We start from the raw sequence: 26,644 nt of genomic DNA, 5'->3' as shown, positions 1-26,644 counted from the left end.
AAAAATCTGGCCGCAAATAAACCAAAAGTTTGACCCTTCAAACTCCAAATCTCGGCCGCCAAGTTTCAATAGCCCAAACCCCTTTTGTTTCCAGCCGCAATAATAACACTCCAGCCCACAGATACTTGGCCGCAACTCATCCTTTAGGAAAGGACCCGGCCGCCTATTTTGAAATTCCACCCTCCTTTATTCGAATAAGATATATATGTATAATAATGCAAGTAATCTTTCCAACTCAACAAAACCCTTCAGCCCAGTTTTACAAATAAACTAGATGCTCCAACCGTAACCATTCTCGCACTCTAGTCCAAACACCCTCGGCCGCAACTCACTCTTTTCAACAACCAGAGCAAGCCCGGCCGCGCATTCTACTCAATTTGAAACGACGCCCGGCCGTATTGTTCAGCAGATCCGGCCGCTCCCTTGCAAGCCCAGGAGCTCCAAAACCCGGTTGTGCCCCAGCTCCATATCCTGGCCGTGCCCAAGCTATATTTGAAAACCCGGTCGGGGATAATCCAGTCGCACTTCTCAAACCAAGCTCGAACGCAGCCCGGCCCATCCTCCTAACCACGTAACCCAGCCGCCACATCCTTAGGTACCGGCCGCATCACTTCTTCAAGCTCCACACCCGACTGCCAAGTTTCAATACCCCAGGCTGCTCGTTTCATCAAGTGCTCGGATTGGGTGGATTTTCAACACGCCCAAACAATAACAAACATAATAGAATAGTTCAACAGTTATTAGAATATTTTAAGAAAAATTCCTTAAAAACAATTAGACAAAACTTAGATTATATAACATCTCAATTAGAAGATAATAATAGGAATATTCAAAGATTTCCTAGCAAGAAAGAAATCAAAGACCTCATAGATCTCATAGATAGTAAACCAAAACAAATAGAGCTCCAGTCATTAGAAATTATTGAGCAATTAAAAATAGAAGTAAAAAAAATACAACTAGTACAAAAAACATTAACTGAACAAGTAGAAAAGTTACATAGTAAAATAGATAGACTTTTAGTTTAATGACATATTCTAAAATTAATAATAAATACATCAAAGCTTTAGAAGAAGTTGGTGAACTAGATAAGGAACCAGTAGGTCTTGCAGAATTCATAACATCTGTAGCATGTAGTAATATCCCTATAAGACAAAATAATTTAATTATCCAATTAATCTTAAATCTAGCTGAAAAAGTAGATCCATTAGAAGAACAAATAACAGAAATTAATCAAATAGTACACAAAACTACTTCCACACTACCCAAAGACTTAGTTGATAAATTAGATAGTTTATCCTTAGGAAATAATCCTTATAAAAGAAAAAGTAGAATAAATCCCTTTGATAATAGTAAATGGAACTCTTTAGAAGAAAAGGAAAAGAAATAGTTAGAACAGAAGATATATACCCTAGTGAACAAGAAGCACAAGAATTTCTTAGAAAAGGTTTTGAAAAATCTCAGAAAAATAAATATAATTTATATCAATTAGGAAGATTTGAAAATAGACATAGTATTGTAAGTAGCATTAGTCAACATGAAGTAAGCTGTATAGACAAAGAAGTAACTCTTAATTTACTTAGTAATACGGCAATAGAACATCTTAGAAAGTCACACTATCAACAAATTCATATAGGAACAATTATGATAGGAATAGCTGGACTCACAAGAGCACAAGTAGGAACTAAAGCATTAGTATACATATATGATGACAGATGGGATAACCATCAGCAGGCAGCTATAGCTACAACAGAAGTAGATCTTAGCACAAACCTAGCAGTCATAGGATGTATTCCTAATTATGTCATGAATATTAGAGAATTTAGTAAACATATTAAAATCAGTATAAGGACAAAAAATTATGATATGAAAGGAGAATACAAAAATTTAAGTATTAGTCTTATGTATGTAGGAAAAATTTCAGATACCTATAATTACAAATTTAATGTAGAATTCCAAAATTTAGTACAAACTTTTGGTAGTAAACATGTTAATATGATAGAAGCAAAACCAGTAGATAATAGCTTTTTAGAAGGAACAGAATGGAATTTACCCAATTTACAAGTAGCAAAAAATAGACAACCTGATAAAGCACAAATTTTTGAAAATCGTGTTGGAGAAGCGATAGTAAGATTTACTAATTATAAGCAAATAAATGATATAGAGGACTTAGAAAGTGAATTAGATGAAGAAATACATATGGCATTTGATAATTTAGAAATAAATATGATTGAGCATAATTTTGATAATATAGTTGATAAACTCATAGATGACATAGATAATTTAGATGAAGAAGAATATATAGAAAAATATAATACTTATGATTTAGGATTACATAGATTATCAGATAAAGAAATGAAAGACTTAATTCTAAATATAGGATTAGAACATATTTTAGGAGAAAAAGAATATCAAATATGTTAATTGAAGTAGAATGCATGCCAGTAGAAGACCAATATAGTTCAACTGGACCATCCGTAACCCCTGCAAGTAGAACAGACCAGCAAAATCTTAGGCAAACTAATGAACCATATAGAGAAAATAATGAAGAAACCGGTAGAAGTACACAAGATAGAAGTGCTTTTCAACAAGAAACATTTGGAATAAGAAAAAATAGGATCCCTTATAAAGGAATTGAACAAATTAGTTTAGCAGGAAATATATTAAACTTAGATCATGTAGACCCGCAAGATTGGGAAAAAACTATAGAAAGATGGGAAAAAGGATGTGTACATGCAGAATTAATGTTAGATTTTAGCAATAATAAAGATTATGTTAGATTACTTTGAGCATACTTTAGATGGAATGGTTTTTGATTATTTTCAAGCATGGAAAACTAAAAATCCAAGAGAACATCAAGCAGCAAAAGAAATGTTTAATATAGACGCTTTTGTTAAATTAATTAAATATGAATTTTTAGATCATAATAGATTAGATGGTAGAAATGAACAAGAACAAATTAGAGCCATAAGAAATTTAGAACAATTACAAATCTGTGATTTACAATATATTAGTGAATATACTTCAGACTTTTTCAAGTATTTAGGTAGAACAGGTAGAATTGATGATCTTAATTTATTAGATACTTATATGACAAAAATTAAAGGACCAATAGGAGAAAGGATTTGGAATGAATGGCAAAAACACCCTAGGAAACTAGATGTATCCATAGGAGCAAGAATACAACATGTATATGATATATTACGATCAGAATGTAGTCAAATAAAAGCAAAAAGAAAAATTAGAAAACAGTTTTACATGAGTTGTAGAAATATAGATTTACCTAAACAATATGGATGTCATAGAAAACTTAGGCAGAAAAAGCCATATAGAAAGAGTTATTGAAAATATAAACCTTATAAACAACAATATAAAAAATTTAGAATTCAACCTTCAAAAACTTTTAGAAGAAGAAAATATATCCCTAAACAATTTAGGAAAACAACAAATAAACCATGGATTAGAAAATATAAAGTACCTAATAAAAGTACATGTAAATGTTATCTTTGTGGTGAAGTAGGACATATTAGACCTAAGTGTCCCAAATTAGGAAAGCAACCTAGAGAAAAAATACAATTAATTGAGCAATTTCAATTAGAAGATGATGAAGACTTAGAATCAATTTATAGTCTAGATGATAATTTAAGTGATAATGAAAGTATTTATAGTGTTAATGCATTAGACTCAAAGTCAGAATCAGATTACTCTAGTAATTCCAATAGTGAATTAGATGAATATATGTGTATGTTTGAAGAACAAATAGAGCATGAAGAATTTAAATATGTTAATTTAGGATGGCCTCAAGAATGTAATCAATGTAAGAAAATAGTAGTAGAAAAATATTACACTAAGACAGTAGTTTATTGTAAACCTTGTTTTTATAATAGATCAATAGAAATAAATACAGTTGAAATAATAGAAAACAATAATCAAAAGGATAGTTGTCCTAGTTTAGAAAAACAAAAGACTAGTTCATTAATAACAATTAATTGTGATTTAGAATTGTCAAAAGAAAATAAAATTCAAACAATAGCTATGATAGATACAGGGAGCACAAAAAATGTAATAAAAGAAGAGTTAGTGCCAGAACAGTTTAGGCAAAAACTAGCTAGACCAGTAAGAATTATACAGTTTGATACAAGACCTGTATACTTAACACACTGTATTAATAATATACCAATTAGGATAGAAAGACAACAGTTTAATTTACCCTTAACCTTTATATCCCCAGTAGGATCATATCCCTTTATCTTAGGATTAAATTTCTTAAAAGGTTTACAATGAGGATTTTTATATACACCTCCAGACATCACCTTTTTTAAGAAAGGTATAACCACAACTGATCAAAGTAATATATTAGAGTTTTACAATAGTATTAACATAGAAGAACAAAATTTTAAATACTATAATATGGAAGACTTAGAAGAAATAAATGAAGAAAAAATCGATGAACAAAATAATCTAGAATATGATGATATAATATTTGATCATGAGTATCCAATTGTAGGAGAAATAAAGTCTTTAGAAATTAAGCAAACAGATAGACCAAAGAATTTAGAAGAATTGTTACAATTAGCTGAACAAACTAGAATCATAGGAGAAGATCCTCAATTACATTGGAGTAAGAATAAGATATTAGCAAAATTAGACATCATTAATCCAGACTTAACAATTAAAACAGCAGATATGCCTTGTAATTTGTTAGATAAGCAAGAATTTGAACAACAAATAAAAGAACTTTTAATTTTAAAAGTAATTAGACCCTCAAAATCTAGGCATAGATCAGCAGCCTTTGTAGTTAGAAAACATTCAGAACTTAAGAGAGGCAAAGCTAGAATAGTGTATAATTATAGGAGATTAAATGATAATACTTATGAAGATAGTTATAAATTACCAAATAAAGATGAACTTATGAATAAAATCCAAGAAAGTAAATACTTTAGTAAATTTGATTGTAAATCAGGATTTTGGCAAATTAGATTAGCAGAAGAGTCAATCCAATGGACATGATTTACTTGTCCAGAAGGACATTTTGAATGGCTTGTAATGCCATTTGGATTATGCACTATCGATCTTTCAAAGAAAGATGGATCAAATTTTTAAGAAGTATGATAATTTTTGTAGTGTATATGTAGATGATATACTAGTTCATAGTAAAAACAAAAATGAACATAGAAAACATTTAGAAATTATTTTGAAAGAATTTATTGATAATGCTATAGTCATAAGTAGAAATAAAGTAGAACTTGAAAAACAAGATATAGAATTCTTAGGAATGTATATTAAGTCGGGAACTATACAATTACAAGAGCACATAACTAAAAAAGTATTAGAATTTCCTGATAAACTAGAGGATAAAAAGCAATTACAAGCATTTTTAGGTTTATTAAATTATGCTAGAAGTTTTATCCCTGATTTAGGAAGAAAGATTGCAACATTACATAGTAAAACTAGTAAAACAAGTCAAAAATATTTTAATAGTGAGGATATTAAATTAGTTCAAAGCATTAAACAAGATATAACTCAGCTTAAACCTTTAGCATTACCATTAGAAAATAATTACAAAATAGTTGAGACAGATGCATCATCAATAGGATGGGCAGGAATTTTATATCAAAAGAAACATAAGGAAGAACCAAAATCTGAAGAAAAAGTTTTTAGATATGCATCAGGTAAATTTAATGATATACAAGCTAGACTTCCAGCAACTGACTTAGAAATCTTAGGAGTCATTAACTCCCTTGAAGCATTTTCATTATTTTTACATAATGAGATATTTACTATTAGAACAGATTGTCAGAATATTGTTTCACATTATAATAAAATTACTACTAATAAACAAGCAGCCCGAAGATGGGTCAATTTTGTTGATTCTATTACAGGAAATGGATTTAGACCGATATTTGAGCATATTAAAGGTACGGATAATACTTTAGCAGATATCTTATCCCGTATTATTCATTAACAAGTATGCAATATTTTAGACCATCATCATTTGGCAGCAAAAATAGTGGTACACCATCACAAGGTGGTAATCCATTAAGCATGATCAGACAAGCAAGATCAATAGTAAATACTTATTTTTATAATGGAATTTCAGTACAAGAAGTTAGAAATCCTGCTTTAAAATATCGTACTCAAGCATCATTAGCAGAAAAACAAAGAGTTCTTTTAGATAACTTTTGGAACATTAGAACTAATACTGAAAGCATGAGAAAAGGGCATGAAAAACTTATTAGAGCCCTTGAGCAAGAGTTTTTAGCATATAATTATGACTATAAAAGAGCAAAACAACAACTTGCTTTTTTGCAGGAAAAACATGAAGAGCAAAAGAAGGAGTATGATATAATAGTAAAAAAATTTAGAATCATTAATTTAAGATGTCAAAATCTAAGTATGGTTTTACAAGAAAAAGAGGCTAATAAGCCCAACTTACTTGAGCATAATAGTGAATTTTCTCTTGAGCAAAAATCTAAAAATCCATATTTTCTTCGAACTCTGGCAAGAGAGAGGTATAGATTTTTACCACAAGATGTTAAGAATCATATGATTAGATTAGAGTATGAGCAAAATACATCTCTTTAACTGTACATTCAAGCTTTTCTTTTCAATTTAAAAAATAATCCACATCCTGGCATAAAAATTATTACCAAAAGTTGTTCTCATTATACTATCTACTTAGCTAGTATTAACATGGTAGAATATATAGAACTGCATTTAGAACATAAGCAAAAAACTTTCATAGTCACTCCCGCATTTTTAGCAGAACATGGCTATTTAGGCCAACTTTATGTTGAAAATAGTGAACATTTAAATTCATTTTCTTCAAAATTTAAAGAAATTATAAGTTTTTATCTTCCTATTTGGAAAAATGTAAAATTAGATTTCACTAGTATACCTCCAGAGTGGTTTAAAGATGACATTTACCCAGACAGAGCACAACATAGAATTATTATTTCTTTTATGGAACTACTTAGTCCGACAGAATCAGCAAAAACAGGGATTCCTACCAAGCAGGACATCCAAAAATATAGAGGAGCAATAATAGCAGAGCAACAACTGTTTAATGATGATTGTCTGACTCCTCCATCAATCCAAGTTTATCAAGATTTATTCAGATTCTACATCAAGGAGACCAGATGATTCATATGAATTCAGGATAAGCACAACTGGAGCAGAAGTTTTTGATGAAATTTATAACCAGATAGCAACACAGATTGAAGCAGAAGATAATGATGACACATATTGGAATAGCTTAGGAGAAGAAGAACTCCATAACATAGACAACATGATGGAAGCATAATGGAGTCCTCATCCTCTCACGTGAAGGATCATCTCAGCAAAAGCAGAATATTTGGCTCCATACGGCATTATTTGAAAAGAAGAAAAATTTTGGTTCCATACGGCTAGCAAGCAGCAGAAGGACTCCTTAGGAAACTCAAAAAAGAAATAAGGGCATTATTGTCCAATCACTTTAATTTTGTCCTTCTTTATAAATAGCGTACCTGTTTTGGGTTTATTTATAAAAGCCCCTAAAGTTATCCACAAAGGAAAAAGAAAAAGTTAAACGTGCAATATGAAAATTAGGCGCATGTTTGGCAATATATTTTGGTTTTTAACTAAAGATATACAATGCAAGAAAAGAGGGAAATGAGAAGAGGAATGAAAGATGTGAAAGAAGTAGCAGAAAAAGCATACATAAATAGAATATTTCTGAAACATAAATTGGAAAACCAAAAATAGATTTAAGTAGTTTTTAATTTTAGTTTTACATATTTTCCTTATTTCTTTCTTGTCTCTGTCATGTCTCATTTTCCTTTCTAATTTTTTTTTTTTAAACGAAAAAGAAACACTAACGAAGACGAGACCCCCTAGGGAATGCAGGCCCAAAAAGGACCAAATAAAAGGAGTTTAAGACGCAGGAATCTCCCTTTTCTCTGCAAGAATTAAATGCCATCTTTGACCCCAGCTGGAATACAGCTCGAATTGAATCTCAAGTCCCAAGGGTTGGGATGGAACATATGAAGGTTCAATTATCAAAGGGACAAACAACAAAGGAAAACGTGGCTAGGTCTGGGCCCAGCGCGGGAGGTGAGTATCAGGAACTAAGCCCATTGGGTTCCTCTACTCTTTTGGGCCAGTAGCTTAACACAGCCAACTCCAAAAATACATGCCACGTTGAAGCTCTTCTTAATGGGATGGGCCTCAAACGGAATATCCATACCAATGAAGTTGAGCTAGGACAGTCCCCAAGTAAGAAACAAAAGGGGCCTTCTCTGGACAAGACTCAGCAGGAGCAGAAAGATGAAAGGACGCAACGCCGAAACATTAAGCCTATCAGGTATAGCAAACATGGTAAAGCCAAGATTACTGACCTGGCTTCAGTGGAGAACCTCACGGAGGTCCTTGTTAATCAAGCGGACAACTGGGAGGTGGCTGAGAAACAACATGAAGATGATAAAAAACGGGGGAACACCCGAGGTGGTGGCGGCTGGCCTGGAACAGCCGCAAGGTCTCCATGAGCTTCTTACTATGGAAATGTCAAGGGCTAGGGCCAGACTTGACAGTTCGAGCCCTGAGAAGGCTCATCCAGAAACATAGGCCCACTGTTGTATTTCTTATGGAGACAAAAATGAAGTGCAATAGTATTGATCGTATTCGTAGACGTATGAGTTTCTTGAATGGTTTTAATATACCCCCAATTGGAACTGCGGGTGGCTTATCACTGTGGTGGGACCAATCTGTGGAGGTAGATATCCTCCACTCTGATAAAAATGTGATTGACTCTGTTATTAAAATGCAGGATAATGGGGAACCTGTCCACATGTCTTGGGTGTATGGTACACCGTACCGGGACCAAAAGGCTCAGTTTTGGAGGTGGCTTAGTCAGAATCTTGTGTCTCTTGGCCTTCCTTGGTTCGTAGGGGGAGATCTTAACGAGTGGATTTGGCCTCATGAGAAGGAGGGTGGCTTGGAGCCATCTCTGTCGTGCTCGAACTACCTTCTCGACTTCATGAACATTGCAAGCCTAGTTGATCTCGGCTTTCAAGGACCTACTTTCACTTGGAGAGCTTTTAGAAGCAACCAAGCTCTCATTCAAGAGAGAATTGATCGGGGCTTGGCTAACACATTGTGGATGGAACGCTGGCCTAATACTTGTGTGCTCCATGAGCTGGTTGTGGGGTCTGACCATTGCCCTCTCATTGTCCACAACACTTGTCATAGTAATAGGCATAAGAAGTTGTTCAGGTTTGAAGCTAACTGGATTGATGATCAGGAGTGTCAGGAGATTGTGGAAACCTGTTGGAGGGATCATGCCAACGGTACGTGGAAGCACCAACTTAAGACTAAGTTAGGAAGGTGTAAGCGCCAGTTAACGACTTGGAAAAACCATATGGTTGTGAATAACAAAAGGCAGATTAATAGCCTCTCAAAGGAACTTGAAGGCCTTCAATTAAATTGGGAGGCTAACCGGAACCGCATCACACAAACCACTTCCAAAATCAATACCCTTTGGGCCAAAGAGGAGAAATATTGGCAGCAAAGAGCTCGGGTAAATTGGTTAACTGCTGGTGACGCCAACACAAAGTTCTTTCATTTGTCTACTATCCAAAGAAGGAGGAGAAATAAGGTGATGTGTATCCAAGATGAAAACGGGGTATGGAGTTCGGGAGAGCATAATGTTCGCACAACTTTTGACAGGTACTTTCGTAATCTCTTCACTACCAATGGCCCTTGAGAGATGGGGAATGTCGTGGAATGTGTTGACCCGGTGATAACTAATGCGATGAACTTGGATCTGCTTAGACCTATTGCCCCACAAGAAATCAAGGATGCTGTGTTTGAGATGGGAGCTCTAAAGGCTCCGGGTCCAGATGGGTTTCAAGGAATTTTTTATCAGCACTTCGGGAGGTTTAGGGCACTGCTGCTGAGTTTATGGGGGGAAATGATAAACCCCGCGACCTAAACACTACCAATCTCATCCTCATTCCAAAAACCAATGAACCCCAAACTATGACACATTTCAGGCCCATTAGTCTATGCAACTTTTCATATAAAATTTTCTCCAAAGTCCTTGCCAACCGGATCAAACCTCTACTACCATCCATTATCTCTCAAGCCCAAAGTGCTTTTGTCTCTGAAAGGTTAATACAGGACAACATCCTAATCGCCCATGAAGTTTTCCATTTCTTGAAGCTAAGGAAATCAACTAAAACCTTTGAGATGGGGGTGAAGCTGGACATGAACAAGGCATACGATAGAGTGGAATGGGATTTCCTTGAGAATGTAATGTTGAAGATGGGCTTTCATGCAAATTAGGTTAAACCGATTAAGGGCTGTGTTCGATCCATGTCCTTCTCTGTTGTTGTCAATGGCCAACCAAGTAGAACTTTCAACCCTTCCAAAGGGATTCGTCAAGGTGATCCTTTGTCACCATATCTCTTCCTTTTTGTAAGTGAAGCTCTATCTCATATGATTCAAAAGGCTGTTGATACTAACTATTTGCAAGGGCTCAAAATCAGTAAAGAGGGACCAACTCTCTCCCACCTATTATTCGCGGATGATTCCTTATTCTTCCTCAAAGCCACGTATAGGAACAGCCACAATATGATACACCTCTTAAATGCCTATTGCACAGCCTCTGGGCAGACCATAAGCTTGGCAAAATCCAGCATCTTTTTCAGCCGGAATACTCCTTTGGGGCTAAGAAGGAACATATATTCTATATTTGGCATAAGGGCAGTTGAGGATCCAGGGAAATATTTGGGTCTGCCAACATCTTGGGGCCGCGCAAAAGGGGAGGCAGTATCGTACATCAAACATCGCATCCACCAAAAACTACAAGGCTGGAAGCAAAGTGTTTTATCGCAGGCGGGGCGTGAGATTATGATTAAAGCCGTGGCTCTTGCTATCCCAACTTACCCCATAAATGTCTTCAAGTTACCTATCTCTTTATGTAGAGAAATTGATGCCTTGCTTGCCAAGTTTTGGTAGGGATAGAAGGAAGATGAAACTAAAGTTCATTGGGTTAGTTGGAAGTCTCTGGGCATTTCAAAAGTTGAGGGAGGTATGGGATTCAAGAGCTTGCAAGAGTTCAATCTAGCTCTGTTGGCAAAACAAAGTTGGAGGATCCTGGATGAACCTAATTCTCTGTGGGTTCGTGTGCTAAAAGGCAGATATTTCCCTAATGGAGATTTTAGAGATGCTGTGAAGGGTGGTAGGGCCTCTTGGGCATGGGCTAGTATTCTAGATGGGAGGAACATCATCATGCAGTGTGCTCATCGCCAGGTATTGAATGGTTCATCAACTAGGATTTGGTTGGTATCTTTGGAATAAGAGAGATAAGTGTATGATTAAGACCATCCAACTCCAGTTCCCCATTTAGAATAGCAAGACAAGTCTGTGATACGTCATTCCCAACAATTTCCCAAAGTTTCTAATAGAATAAGGCTGGCATTCCGTCAGGACCAGGTGCTTTTGTAGGCACCATTTGTTTTAAGGCAACCTCTAAATCTGAAACAGTAAAAGGACGAAGAAGAATACTATTCATCTCAACCGAAACTTTTGATTCAATACCCTCCAGAACCACATCAATATTAGATCCTTCCTCTGATCGAAAGAGCTCTGTAAAATATGATAGCAACATCGGTTGTATTTGGCTTGGATTCTCTAACCATTGCCCATTGTCGTCAAACAACCCCTTAATATTATTGACATGTCCCCGTTTCTTTGCCACTGCATGAAAATATTTGGTATTACGATCTCCATGTTGCAGCCACTGTATACGAGAACGCTGCTTCCACGTTGTCTCCTCCTTTCCCAATAAATCCTGATATTCTCTAAAAAGCTGATTTTTATTACAATTACCTTCAGCTGTTGTAGCCCCATTCACTTGAATTGCATTGTGTACCTGTTTAAGTCGTCTTGGAATATTGCCGAAATACTTTCTGTTCCAGCAATCCAGTCGTTGTCCACATAATTCAATCTTTTGTAAAAGTGAGACCTCCTCCAAATTTCTGGAGTTCCATGCATCAGTAATAACATCACTACAAGAACTCTCCTCCACCCAAAATTCTTCAAAATTAAATCTACATCTTCCCTTCCTAGTACAAGAAAATTTGCTCTCATTGAGACCTAACTTCAGAGAGATTGGATAATGATCTAAAGAGTCAGAAATTAAGTGAACAACCCTTGCTTGAGGGAAAAATTCCAATACATCATCTGTTACCAAAGCTCTATCAAGGCGTTCTTCCACCATTGCTTTGCCTTCCCTCCCATTCCACCACATAAAATGAGGCCCTATATAATTTACCTCACAAAGGGCACAATTGTCAACCACATCCTTGAACGCATCCATTGCCATTCTACTTCGATCTCGTCCTCCTAACTTCTCCCATTCGTACATCACTTCGTTAAAATCTCCCATGCAAATCCAAGGCCTTGAATTTCCATGAGAAAGCCTGCAAAGAAGTTCCCATGAATGATGTCTTTGGCTTGGTTCTGGATGACCATAAAACCCGGTAAACCGAAAGGAGAATCTGTTAGGATTGGTAGCAAATACATCAATATGTGCAGTTGAAAAGGAATTAACTGACACACTCCACCCCTCTTTCCATAATAGCAATAAGCCACCACTCAAACCTCTATGTCCCATAGCCATACTCCCATGAAACCCCAATTGAAACTTAAACCGCTCCATATGTTGCATTGATAATTTAGTTTCTGACAAGAAAACTAAACTAGGCCCTTTTAATCTGAGGAGGAACCTCCCAAGCCCATGTATGTTCCAAGCGAAAATATTCATGATGAGTGACGGGGCAGCTATGCTGACCCTGTCACTGGTATTGTAGCCTTTTCTCCTTCCTTGATTAAAGTTGCAGATTTCCTCCTCTTCCCCCCTTCAGCCTCCAAAGTCTCCATCGTCTTCCATATTACTCTTTTCCGCCCTGAAACCCCAAAAAACAAGGTTTGTAAAGTTTCTTCTTGAGCCAAAGGTTGGCGAGGTTGGCTCGAAGTCGGTAACTGCACTCCTCTCACCCCTCTCTTCCACTTTCGCTTACCCAATTCCTTTTTAGTGGCACCATAAGAAAAATTCACCAAACTTTGTTCTGTAGGGGCCTTAGGTTGGGTAGCAACCTCTTCCCTTAGCCCATCATGGACAAGTTGACTGCTTTGGCCCACTTTTCCTCCTGGCCCAATATTTCTCGATGACCCACTAAGATTCTCAGGGGAAGTATGTTGAGATGGCACCTTTGAATTTTTCCAGGAATTATTTAAGTTGGTATTCAAACCACGGCTTGAATGTCCTGATTGTGCCACATTAATACTCTTTCCTATGGAAATTTTCTTCAAACCGTTACTTTCTTTTCCTGACTCCTTGAGTAATGCCCCATTAATGTCAACATTCCCACTATCCTCCCCCGATCATTCTCATTTACATTCAAATGAGAAACTTTACCCTTACCATAATGGTCACCATTTAATGCTTCTCTACCAACACGCCGTTCTTCCACCGGTACTCACTCGCCGCCATCACCGCCTTGAGCGAATTTGAGCCCGTCATCTCCCCAAGAGCCATAAGAAAAATTCGAAGAGCTCTCTGGAACACCTTGAGTGTCCTTTTTAGATACAATGACAGACTGTAAATCATCGCTCTATTGGATTCCACATCCAAAGTTTTTGATTGGACAGCTCCTCGCTTCATGTCCCAACAACCCACATCTTGCACAAAAAATTGGTAAACGTTCATATTTAAAACGAATCCAGTGTTTAGCTCCCCCACTATTGATCATCACTCTTCTTGCCAATGGTTTACTGGTATCCACTACCACCCTCACTCTGATGTATCTTTGACGGACAAAGCCATTTTGTTCTTTCCCCAAATCAATCTTCGAGACCTCCCCAAGGCGGCTGCCTATAAGTGCCACCATCTTCTCCCCTCGACAGTCAATAGGTAAATCATGAAACTGAATCCAAAAAGGGCAGGAGGTGAGCTTTAATGACCCTAATTGGAGTCTAGTACACCATCGCTGTAGAAGGAAAATATGGTCGTCAAACAACCATGGTCCTCCTTCCAAAACCGATTTCAACTCTTTCTCCCCATTGAACAATACTTGAAAAATATTTTCTTCCACTTCGATAAACCTGACTTGTCCCTGTAGTCGCCAAGATTGAGTAAGAGTGCGACTAAGAGTAGAGCGATTAAAACCTCGAGACGTAAGTAATTGTCCAAGAAGACACAACTTAGACCCTTGGACATTGTCCCTTTTCACCTCATCCCCAATAATTATCGCCTCTACTTCATAGTCATGAAGCTGGCATCGTTCGAGAATCGCGCTCAAACCACCGTCCATAACCGAGAACAAAGAAAGAGCAAGCCTTGTCTAACGGACTGTGGCAACACAGATGATAAGCTAAGAAAAGAATATCCTAGGACTCAAAGAAAGGAATTGAGACTGTAGGAACTTCGACCTCTCAAAGAGGAAAAAACTCTCTCAAAGAGAAAAACGGCACAAGTGCCTCAATACACAAAGTGTATAATAAGTAATAAGTTATCTAAACAATATATAAGGTAACTTTTTTGTATATGTCAAAATTTCTCCTTCAATACAGGGAGAGGACTCTACAAAGATGTAGAACAATAGGAAAAAAAAAAAAAAAAAGTCCCCATTTAGTTAGGTCTAAAATAAAAGAAAAGTTGTGCTAATTGATTAAGAAATATAGAAACTCATGCCAACATATTGCAGCCTATAGCACAATTTATGTTGTAAACAAATTGTGAAGTTTTTTTAGCCAAATATCTTGGTATGAAAATTTTACTCAGTTGCTTCATTTTCCAAGTTTGTCTAGCCTTCTCAACATTCTAAAGGAATCCAAGAAAGAAAAACCTTGAAAAACTAGGAACACGTTGAAAAAAAAATACCTATAAATATGAGGCTAATTGAAGAGAGACTTCGCCACCACAAGGCATCATGGCAAAGAACAAGCTCACTTCTGCTTTCTCTTTTTCTTTGATCCTCTACGTTTCAGCTTTGTCTTTAATTCCCACAGACCACCTCATCATCATCCCTATTCCAATTCCCTCCAACCCAACCCATGACCCTTCAAACTTCTTCTCTCCAAACCTCCTCTCAACCATTCTCCCCACTAATTCTTTTTCCCAAAATTTCGCTCTCAACAATGACGACAAACCCGAGTACTTCCACCCCTACATCATCAGCTCCTCCTCCACCTGTCTATCTCTCTCCTCCACCTATGCTTTCGTCTCTCCAAGTTTTGTCCATGACCTTAACATCTCTGCCTCCCAACCCAACACCAACAAAGCTGCAGCACAGAGCAGCTGCCATGTAATCTATGCCTTTACTGATCTCAGTGTAACCTTGGACTTTCCCTCCTCCAACCTCTGCTTCTTCCTTGTCGAGGAAACCCATATGCAATCTACAATGTGTCTAGCCCCACTACGGTTTCTATCTCAACCATTCACGCAATCCTCAAATCCAATTCGAGCAATATAAACACTAAGTTCATTGTCCAGCTTAACAACAATCAAACATGGGTTCTATATACCTCCTCCCCAAATAATTTGACTAGAAGCAGCCCGTCAATCTGAACTTTTTATGGCTATTCTGGGACTATTAGGATTGCATTGGTACCGGGTTCTAATCCAAAATACGCGGCAATCCTTGATCGGTTTAGTTCTACTTAGGGATAATCATTTGGCTCTAACCCTATAAGTCAAAGTGGGTAGCCCGAGATCCAGTGGGAAAAAGCTAAGCCCGGCCTGTTCTTTAGGCCTGCTCGCCTCGACTCGCTCTTGAATGGGGTAGGGCCTAGGCTTTAGGATTTGAAACCCTCGTCCTACCCACAGCCAGGCCGAGCCCGCATAGGCCCATTTAGGCCCAGTTTGTCTAGTACCTTCTTTTTTAAACACTTGATTGATGCACTCATTAACCTCATTTTAAACTTAATCAAAATAATGTAATATGTAAGATAACTTAATGAACCTTTTATTTTGTTTACACATGCTATGAATTATGTTAATTTTTTCAATGTTGTCTAAAAATTTATAACAAAAATTTATAAAAGACATTGAACTACAACCCATATCCTCAATGCCTAACCTTATCTTATACTTAATTGAAATAATGTAATCTGTAGCATAAATTAATAAACTTTTTTTTTGTTTTACAAATGTTATTAATTAAGTTAATATTTTTAAAGTTGTCTAAAAATTTGTAGTAAAAAGTTATAAAAGGCTTATAAAAACATTTTTTTTAAATTAAAAAAAAGGCCAGCCCGTCTAGGCCCATGGGAGGTTCGGCCCGACCAACCAAGAATGTTTAGGCCCAACCTAGTGGGCGGGCTTGGGCCTTGACATTTGAAACCTCAACTAGGCTCGAAAAATTAAAAAAGCTTGGTACGGGCCAATGACAAACCTTAGTTCTCCTTACCCTGTTTCTGGTGAAGCTGTGTTCACAAAGCTATTCACTCTGGAATATAAATGGGAAAAGTATTGAGGCAAAGTTTTGCTTATGCTAGCTCATAATCTTCTTCTTCAGCTTCTATCTAATGCTACAATTTTGGAGGATTTCAAGTACAAGAGAATGGGAGCTGATATCACGTAATGTTTCAGTCACTTGACACTCAATTGGAGTTCTCAAACAAGGCTCATAACCTGAAATTGCTTCTACGCTTCATCGCATTGTTAAGACTCTCAGTTCGACGCCAATATGCATCGTCATACATTTATGGGAAGTTGGTTGCCAAAGCAGCAAAGTTTGCTTTGATGTGGTTACAACAATTAAGAAATTCTTAATGGGCGCAATTGAGCGATGGTTGGATGGTACTTTTAGTGGGAATTGTTTTCTGTATGATCCTAAATGTGGTGGACTTGTCACCCAACAATGCTCAACTAATCGCAGTGCAGATTTTGGGTTTGGAGTTTATAATGATCACCATTACCATGTGGGATATTTTTTTTTGGGTGAAAACCAAGGTATCCCCCGTGCGATTGCGGGGACTAACCCTCGAGGTACTGTCGGGCGCAAAGCGGGGACCTCTCCCAACAAAGTCTGCTCTATTTGTAAGCATTGAAATACCATTAGAGTACAAGCCTTAAGATTACTCTCTTGCAGTAGATTTCATCAACTTGGGCAACCAATCAAACTCCAACTATCCGTGGTTGAGATGCTTTGATCTGTACAAACTCCACTCTTGAGCTAGAGGATTGGTAGAATTTGGAGATGGAAGGGACCAAGAGAGCACAAGTGAGGTAGTGAATGCTTACTATTATGTTGCACTTATGGGCTTAGCCTATCAAGTATAAGTGTCAAACGGACTGGGTCGGCCCGAGCATGGCACGAGCAAGTAAGGCCCGACACAGTACAACCCGAATCTTTGAACTGGCCCGGACAAGATAATTTGGCCTACTTGGCCGGCCCAGCCAGTTTAAAGCCCATTCATTAAATTATATTTGTTTTAGAGAAAAATAATACATAATATTATTATTTTTATATTTTAAGTTCAAGTATATTTTTTTCTCTAATTATATTAAAATATAATGTTTTTTTTTTATAAATAGAATAATGATTTTGTTTTGCAAGTTTCAATTTTTAAAACCCGACCAATAATCTAATTATTTTCCATTTAAAATGTATTTCAAATAAAGGTATTGACTTATTTTTTCAACAAAATCTTGTTAGAATATACATAATTGTAAAAAAATATGTTGAAATGAAGTTTTTTTAAAAAAATTACAAAAAAAATGCAATACATAAGTCAAATTTGGCGTGGGCAGCCCATATCGGCATGTTTAGTGGCCCAACACGAGCTTGGCCCCCATATAGGATAGGGTCGTGGCTCGGGCTGGGCTTGATGATTTTCATAATTTGATGGGCCTGGCACATCTTGTTTATTAAAGGGACTAACTTGGCACGCCCCGTTTGACACCCCTACTTTGACACCAATTGTCATGCTTTTAACCGTGCTAAATCAATATTAGAAATAACCACACCACAAAGCAAACCACAGTTGAGTAGAGTAAAATAAATAAGGAATATAGATAGTGCATAAGAGAGTGACGAGGTTCAGCAAAATCATACCTACATCCCCAGATAGAGTATTTAACCATGAAAACTAGGGATCAACATTTTTTTCCGCGACCGATGAGTTGAAGTGGGTAGCCCAAGGCCCGATGGGCCAAAGCCAGTCTACCCCATTTATTTTAGTGGGAATGGTTTTCTGTATGATCCTAAATGTGGTGGACTTGTCACCCAACAATGCTCAACTAATCGCAGTGTAGATTTTGGGTTTGGAGTTTATAATGGTCACCATTACCATGTGGGATATTTTGTGTATGGTATTTCAATGCTTGCAAAGCTTGACCTTGCATGGGGGATAGAGTACAAGCCTTAAGATTACTCTCTTGTAGTAGATTTCATCAACTTGGGCAACCAATCAAATTCCAACTATCCGTGGTTGAGATGCTTTGATATGTACAAACTCCACTCTTGAGCTAGAAGACTGGTAGAATTTGGAGATGGAAGGGACCAAGAGAGCATAAGTGAGGTAGTGAATGCTTACTATTAAGTTGCATTTATGGGCTTAGCCTATCGAGTATAGGTGTCAAACGAACCGGGCCGGCCCGAGCATGGCACAAGCAAGTAAGGCCCGACATGGTATTACCTGAATCTTTGAACTGGCCCGAACAAGGTAATTTGGCTTACTTGGCTAGCCCAGCCAGTTTAAAGCCCATTCATTAAATTATATTTGTTTTAGAGAAAAATAATACATAATATTATTATTTTTATATTTTAAGTTCAAGTATTTTTTTTTTTCTCTAATTATATTAAAATGTAATGTTTTTTTAATAAATAAAATAATGATTTTGTTTTGCAAGTTTCAATTTTTAAAACCCGACCAATAATCTAGCTATTTTCCATTTAAAATATATTTCAAATAAAGGTATTGACTTATTTTTTCAACAAAATCTTGTTAGAATATACATAATTGTAAAAAAGATATTGAAATGAAGTTTTTTAAAAAAAAATTACAAAAAAAATGCAATACATAAGTCAAATTTGGCGTGGGTGACCCACATTGGCCCGTTTAGTGGCCCAACACGAGATTGGCCCGGTTCCATATAGGATAGGGCCGTGGCTTGATGATTTTCATAATTGGATGGGCCTGGCACATCTTGTTTATTAAAGGAATCAACCTGGCATGGCCTGTTTAACACCCCACCTTTGACACTAATTGTCGTGCTTTTAACCATGCTAAATCGATATTTAGAAATAACCACACCACAAAGCAAACCACAGTTGAACATAATAAAATAAATGAGGAATAAAGATAGTGCATAAGAGAGTGACAAGGTTCAGCAAAATCATGCCTACGTCCCCAGATAGAGTATTTAACTATGAAAACTAGGGATCAACATTTTTCCCGCGACTGATGAGCTGAAGTGGGTAGCCTAAGGCCCAATGGGCCAAATCCGAACTACCCAATTGTTTAGGCCCGCTTAATTTGGCTTGCTCTACAATTTGGTAAGGCTTGGGCCAAGGGTTTGAGACCTTGAGCTTACTAGCAGCTTGGCCCGCCAATAAGTAATAAATAATAAATAATAAATAATAAATAAATAACCTAATTAAATATTATACTTCTTCACTCAATTTTCTTACTTGTGAAGCTTAATTCTCTCAAATTTCAATGTCCTTTTTTTTTTTTTTTTTCTTCTCAATCTCTCTAGATCCTCATTCCTTTGGTGGTGGTGCTCTCATTCCTTTATTCTCTCAAATTTCAAGCTCCAATTTTCTTAATCTCTCTAAATCATCATTCCTTTGGTGATGGCACACTCATTCCTTTATTCTCTCAAATTCAAGCTGCAATTTTCTCAATTTCTTTAAGTCCTCATTCATTGGTGATGGTGCTCTCATAACTTGGTGGTGGTGGTGGTCTCATTCCTTTGTAATAAAAAGCTATAGAAGACTAGAAAAAAAATGAAAAAAAGAACCAGCCTTTCTAGGCCCATGGGCTGCTTGCCCGGCCTGGCCCAGCCCACCAAGCCCGTTTAGGCCTGACCCAATGGGCATGCCCATGTCTTGAAATTTGAAACCTCATCTCGGTCCGACCTAGCCTAAAAATTCAAAAAAGCCCATGGGGTCCAGCTCGAATCCAAAAATTAGAGGCTGGGCTGCCCGACCTAATGACAAAACCCAATGAGAATAATAACATTATAATATACACTAGAGTTAAATCAACATAACCCAAACCCGAAACCCTTCTACACCCCCACTCACAATATTTCCCAAAAAACTCTCTCTCGCAAGAGCTCTTTTCCTCTCTTACTTTCCTCTCGGTTTTTCTCTCAAGGAGGTGAAGGGTGTGATAGATTTGGAGATGGATGAAAATAGGAAAGGAGGAGAATGAGGAAAAATGCTGCTGAGATTAAGGAGAAGATAAGATCATCAATAAGAGATTATGCTGAAGAAAAGGAGGCCTTCTGTTAAGGCAATGGATGATTTTGTTGCTGCTCTTTCATCAAAGAAACAAGAAATAATCAAAATCCTGTAACTCTTTTGCGAGTAATTCGTTTCTCTTGAAAAGAAATGAAAGAATATTTTTGCCTTTCAAGTCCTTTGAGAAATGACCTATTGTCTGCAAATTATGGATCCAATTATGTTTCTGGGACTTGTGAATTAGTAGTTTGGAGCTCTAATATTCCCTTTTCCTGTTTTTTTTTGCCCTACTTTCATTTCTTATACACTATTCATAGAGATTGGGAGTCTCATATACAAGAGAGTGTCGTTCATTTGTGGACTTTCAAGAGAAAGCATAAAAAAAGATTGTTAATTGTGTCGATGTTCATCAACATCTTTAGGCACAATATGATCAATATATCTATTTACAACAAAAGGCAAACTCAATTCTGCTCTGTCTCTTATCTCTTACTCACTCTCTCTTATTTTGTTACAAGGGAAATACTTCAATCCAACTTACAATTCCTAGTCACATCCAAGCAAATCTGAATCTTTAAAGCAATCAACTTTTAACTTTTGTTCCTAATTAATTCCAAGCATTTTCTTGAATTCCAACACAAAATCATAGACTTTATGTTGGTCAGGAAGGCTCTTGGAAACACTCTCCCTCAGACTGCACCTTTTCACCCACTCGATGAGCATGGGGCACTCTTTCTCTACGCTGAAATTGCAAAGAGTCTCATATGTGTAAAACCTGCAAGAGAATGGTACCAGGGCAATATCCAAGAGGCCGAAGCGATCGCCTCCAAAGTAGGGCTTCTCTCCAAGCTCACCTTCTAACAGCTTCAAGCTTTCTATGAACTCTTTCTTTGCTGCCTCTTGGTCTGCTCCCTTGCTAGCCCACATCCTTCTCCCACAGTCTGCTATCTGCACAAACATGATAAGACTAATTTGCATGACTACATGAGGATCAAATAAATAAATAAAAGATACAAAAACTCTAGCTTAGATGGAGTCGAGTCAACGGGGTTAAACCTCTCCAAAAAAAAACTCATAGGCTTTTAGTGAGTAAAAATTATTGTACGGTACTGGAATATCTCCACATTTAGACTGAAACTTTTATGTGTTTCAATATACCACCATACATAAAAGTTAAAAAAAACACATGTTGGAGCAATTAATGGCAGCTGATAAAAGAATTAATCAAGGGAAATAATTTGTAAAATTTTGACCATGATCACTTACCTTCTTGTCAAAAAAATCAACCCAAAACCTTGCTTGAGCTCGCTGATAAGGATCCTCTGAAAGTATTGGAGCTCTGTCATTCCAAAAATCATCAATGTATTGAAGGATGATGAGGGATTCACAAATGGACTTATCATTATGGATGAGAACTGGAACTTTCTTAAACACTGGGTTCATTTCCAGAAGCAAAGTGCTCTTATTCTTGAAAAGATTTCCTTCTTCCAAATAGTAGTAGTGGACTCCCTTCTCTGCCAAAGCAATTTTCACTCTCATGACATAAGGACTAGTCCAGAACCCCAAAAGCACCACTTCATCCTCATCCATTTGATTAATTAAGCAGAGGATTTTTCTCTGTATCCCTTCTGGGAGTGGTGAAGTTTCTGCTCCTTGTTTGTAGCACAGTTGGGGCAATGGCATGGACCAACTCCGAAGGAATATATATATATATATTTCTACTAGACTTCCAGATCATGATTCATTAACTTGGCCTGTATGACTTGTTGAGCCTTTTGACTAGAAAAGGTGGCCATCAATTTTCTTGCATATATGTATATTTATGTTTATATTTCTAAGCAGCTATAAGTTAGTACGACACTAATCACTCATTTTAATCTACTCCACAATCTATTTCGTGATTTAAGTCATTTACTTTTAGAGTTATTATTGTCCTTCCAAAAATTCACTCAAATCGAAAAGCACTTAATTATCTAATTGTGACCAAATAAATAGAAGAAAACCATGTTTTCTAAACAAGAAAATGTTCACAATAATAATTAAGTTGCTAAACAATTTCGGATTTGGATAAATTTTTTATGGGTTATATTTGAGCGAGGACCAAAAATTTGAGCAATTTGAATTATAAATTACATTTTGGAGTAGACTCGATGGAGAGGTTAGTATCATATTAACTTGCCACTTGAGCACTTGACAATTAAAATAATAAGGTGTCAATTGACCGAGTTCTTTTCTTAGTTTGATTGATATGCGTTTACACATGAATCCAAACTTCAGCGTTGGAATAAGTATGATAACCCCCAACAATATTTTTGTGATTTTATACTCCTAATTTAAATGATAAATCGTTCATTATGGTTTGAATCAATCAATAGTGAGAATTGTCAAGCCGAAATATAAATAATGTTATCAACATAACGTGAGATTCATATGTGTAGTAGAAAGATTAAATAATTGGCAAAATCAAAGTCAGTCAATTGGCTACATAGTCAAATTCTATATTTCTTATTGCTCCAAAACCTGGAAAACCTAATCTGCCTTTAAAAAAATATATATTACATTGATTTCTCCTAGCTATCCTTCTGACGTTATCCATTACGTCTATGCGTTGAAAGATAGAGTTCTCTCCATTCAATTCAACCAATAAATAATAAGCCAGGTCGGCCACAATCTAAAGAAGAGAGTTCCAAAAATATAGTCCCTTCCGCTCTAGGTTAGGGTTTGGTGAAACAGATTAGGGTTTTGTGCGCCGCTCTTGCTTCCACGTTACGGCAAGGCTCTTTTCTGCTCTTCTAGTCTAGGTGGGACTGGTTCAACCGTCTGCAAGTACTTGGGGAAGGGGGGTATCAGTTCTCTGCGGTGTGTGAGAGTTTCTCAATAGCAGTTTTAGGGAGAGATGGATTCTGTAGATGAGATTGCACAAGGCATCTTGAGTGCTTTGGCAATTTCAGAAGAGGAGGCCGTTGAGATTGTGAGTTTGGAAGAGCTGGACAGTTTGCGAGCCGTGCGGTTCTTGCTAGTGGGTCGTTTGCTCACGCCAAAGGTCTTTCATCGGGATTCCTTGATTGGGACCATGAAGTTGATTTGGCATACACGTGAAGGGTTTACAGTTGTGCCTCTTGATGACCCTCAGTGTATGCTCTTCTCTTTCCAGAATGATTTCGATCGACGCAAAGTAATGAGGGGTGCTCCATGGACTTTTGACCGATCCCTTTTGGTTTTGGCATTCACTGATGGCAGCGTGGATCCTATGACAGTCCCGCTAGAGATACAACACTTCTGGGTTAGAGTCAGGCGTATCCCACCGATCTTCTTAACTCCGGCTTTGGGTGAAAAGATTGGTAATCATCTTGGCACGTTCGTGGCGGTTGATAAAGGGATGAATGGGGATTGTTTAGGGAGTTTTTTGCGCGTTTGAGTTGGGTTAAAGATCACTGATCCATTAAAGCGTTGGATCACACTACCGCTTAATCCAGATGAACAGGCAAAGCAATATGACATCGAATATGAACGCTTACCCTTTTTCTGTTTGTTTTGTGGCCGACTTGATCATTTGGGGTCGGGTTGTGCTTTGAAAATGCCTGGTGATGTTGTTACAGAACAATATGGACGATGGAAAACACAGATAAAGGATGTGTTTAGTATCAGGGTGGTTAGTGGCTCTAAAGGTCAAGCGGTTGGATTGGGACCCTGTAGTCGGTTACAAGCTCAAGCAAAACCACAACGGGCTCCTTTGTCTGGTGTGGTTCCATTGTCTGGTGTGGTTTCGTTGTCTGGTGTGCTTCGTTCTTTTGAGGAAGCCTTCGATACCTCTAACGGTGGGGTGACACTAATGGAGGGGGAGCATGAGACAATGGTTTTGTTGGCAGATGGGGCTTCGAAGAAACGCAGAATTATGGGGACAGAAGTTGATGAGCAGATTTTAACGAAATCTAAGCCCACTGTAGAACAACAGTTTTGTGAAGTTCCGGTAACGACTTGCTTTGATTTTGGGGGTTCTAGCCTTAAAGGGTTGCACTTTGGAGGGAATGTTCCATCGGATCTTATAGAGAATGTGGGGGTTGGTCCTAAATCATCTATGGTGTCTAGCTCTGACAAGCAGGTTGCTGTGGGAAAGAGAAAGAGTGTCAAGGTTGGGGGTCAGCGTGCTCGGGGCAGACTTCTAAAAGCTAGTGTAGTGGAAAGTGTGGGGGATTCGAGTTTGCAAAATACTGCTAGTTCTATTGGCAAATCCGTGATGGGCGCCGATGAATGGGCCCATCACAAGAAATGACAATATTATGCTGGAATGTTCGTGGTTTGGGTAATCCACGAACATTCCGTGCTCTGAGGTACCTACTCAGAGACAAAAAGCCCGATGTCATCTTCTTATCATAAACCAAGAAGACGATACAACAAATGGCAGGTGTAAGTGCACAGCTAGGCGCACTTGGGCATTTTAGTGTGAGTCGAAATGGCTGAGCTGGTGGTCTAGCTTTATTGTGGCGGCATGGGGTGAAGGTTTCTATTAGATCTTTTTCTTCAGGGCATATTGATGCCATGATTGAGGGTGTGACACAAAATTGTTTCCGTTTTACGGGTTTTTATGGTAACCCGGACCTTGCATCGCGGAAACACTCTTGGGAATTGTTACGTCGTTTGGCGGATGGGTATTCGGGTCCTTGGGTAGTGGGAGGTGATTTTAATGAAGTTTTGGAGCTTAATGAGTATTTGGGCAGACGATATAGACCGGCGTCTCAAATGCGGGATTTTGGTATGGCTCTTGAGGATTGTGGTTTGACATCGATGAAGTATAAAGGTTACAAATATACTTGGACAAATAATCGGTCTGGGGACCACAGAGTCCAACTTCGGCTGGATAGAGGAGTGGCAAATACTGCGTTTTTTCTTGCTTTTCCAGGGGCGATAGTTCATCATGTGAACTCTTTGGTTTCTGACCATCTTCCTGTTTTTATACATTTTGGGGGCTCAAAGTCGATGTGTTGGGCTCGAAGATTTATGTTTGAAGAAATGTGGACTGAAATTGATGGGTGTACGGAGACAGTTGCTCAAGCTTGGGGAGAGGAACAAGGTGATGTGGTTACTAAAATAAAAGCTTGCCAACAGTCCTTACTGGGTTGGAATAAATCCAAGGTGGGCCATATTCCCATGCAGATACGTCGGATTCAAGGGCAACTTGATGGATTAAAAAATAAGCCGCAAACAGATGATGTGGTGCGATGTCAGCGTAGATTGGCTGGGGAGTTGGATATATTACTCGCGAGAGAGGAGATGCTCTGGCAACAAAGGTCTCGAGTTTCTTGGCTTAAATATGGGGATCGAAACACAAAATTCTTTCATGCACAAGCTAAACAAAGGGGATGAAGAAATTTCATGCAAGGTATTTTTGATGATCATAATGTGTGGAATACTTCTAACGAAGCCATTGGTTCTGTTTTTTGTGAGTATTTCAAGAAGCTATTTACTAATAGTGGTGAGACTGATTTTAGTACGGTACTGGCAGCAGTGCAACCTAAAGTGACTCGGGAACATAATGAAAGACTGAGTCAGCCTTTTACTAGAACTGAATTGGAAGGTGTGCTCACACAAATGTTTCCCACTAAATCTCCTGGTATTGATGGGATGCCAGTTCTGTTTTATCAGCGGTACTGGCACGTGGTTGGAAATGACGTAGTCAATTTTTGCCTAAATGTACTAAATGGCGGGGCGAGTGTGCGAGAGATCAACCATACTCTCATTACCCTTATCCCAAAGGTGGACAATCCAATACGAGTTACTGAGTACCGGCCAATAAGTCTATGCTCGGTTCTTTATAAACTGATATCGAAAACAATGGTGAACAGAATGAAGGGTATTATGCAGGATGTCATCTCGGAGTACCAAAGTGCCTTTGATCCTTCTCGGTTGATTACTGACAATATTATTGCTGCTTTTGAAAGCATTCACGCCATTCAGAGAAGGGGAGGAAGTGCTCTAAAAAAGATGATATTGAAGCTTGATATGTCAAAAGCCTATGATAGAGTGGAATGGAATTTTCTCGACTGTATGATGAGGAAACTGGGGTTCAACAACAGATGGGTGGATTTGATTATGGATTGTATTTCTACTGTATCCTTCTCGGTGAAAGTCTGAGGGTCGGCAATGGGTTTTATTACTCCTTCTAGGGGATTAAGACAAGGGGACCCTCTCTC

General features: G+C 37.7%; 4 protein-coding genes and 1 pseudogene across 4 annotated transcripts; 2 read left to right on the top strand and 3 right to left on the bottom strand.

Annotated features, from left to right (window-relative positions):
• Positions 1 to 8,629: 8,629 nt before the first annotated feature.
• On the top strand, positions 8,630 to 9,736 carry LOC148297425 (uncharacterized). The gene has a single exon (XM_088246988.1). It carries the CDS (start codon positions 8,630 to 8,632, stop codon positions 9,734 to 9,736), a length of 1,107 nt encoding a protein of 368 aa, XP_088103114.1.
• Positions 9,737 to 11,434: 1,698 nt separating this feature from the next.
• LOC148297424 (uncharacterized) lies at positions 11,435 to 12,697 on the bottom strand. The gene has a single exon (XM_088246984.1). It carries the CDS (start codon positions 12,695 to 12,697, stop codon positions 11,435 to 11,437), a length of 1,263 nt encoding a protein of 420 aa, XP_088103110.1.
• Positions 12,698 to 13,652: 955 nt separating this feature from the next.
• Positions 13,653 to 14,351, bottom strand: LOC148297423 (uncharacterized). Its single transcript, XM_088246980.1, has one exon. The coding sequence runs from the start codon at positions 14,349 to 14,351 to the stop codon at positions 13,653 to 13,655; it is 699 nt and encodes a 232-aa protein (XP_088103106.1).
• Positions 14,352 to 14,928: 577 nt separating this feature from the next.
• Positions 14,929 to 16,622, top strand: LOC148297422 (glucan endo-1,3-beta-D-glucosidase-like; annotated as a pseudogene).
• A 4,107-nt stretch (positions 16,623 to 20,729) lies between these two features.
• On the bottom strand, positions 20,730 to 22,154 carry LOC110760473 (putative glutathione S-transferase parA). Its single transcript, XM_021962737.2, has 2 exons — positions 21,720 to 22,154; positions 20,730 to 21,401 (listed from the first exon to the last, which is right to left on the bottom strand). The coding sequence occupies exons 1-2, from the start codon at positions 22,134 to 22,136 to the stop codon at positions 21,057 to 21,059; spliced, it is 762 nt and encodes a 253-aa protein (XP_021818429.2). The 5' UTR covers positions 22,137 to 22,154; the 3' UTR covers positions 20,730 to 21,056.
• Between the last annotated feature and the right edge of the window lie 4,490 nt (positions 22,155 to 26,644).

Source organism: Prunus avium, chromosome 1 (genome assembly GCF_965620075.1).
Source record: "Prunus avium chromosome 1, drPruAviu1.hap1.1, whole genome shotgun sequence".
Taxonomy (NCBI): Eukaryota; Viridiplantae; Streptophyta; class Magnoliopsida; order Rosales; family Rosaceae; genus Prunus; species Prunus avium.
The sequence above is the reverse complement of the archived record's forward strand: the minus strand, read 5'-3'. Positions and strand labels throughout refer to the sequence as shown.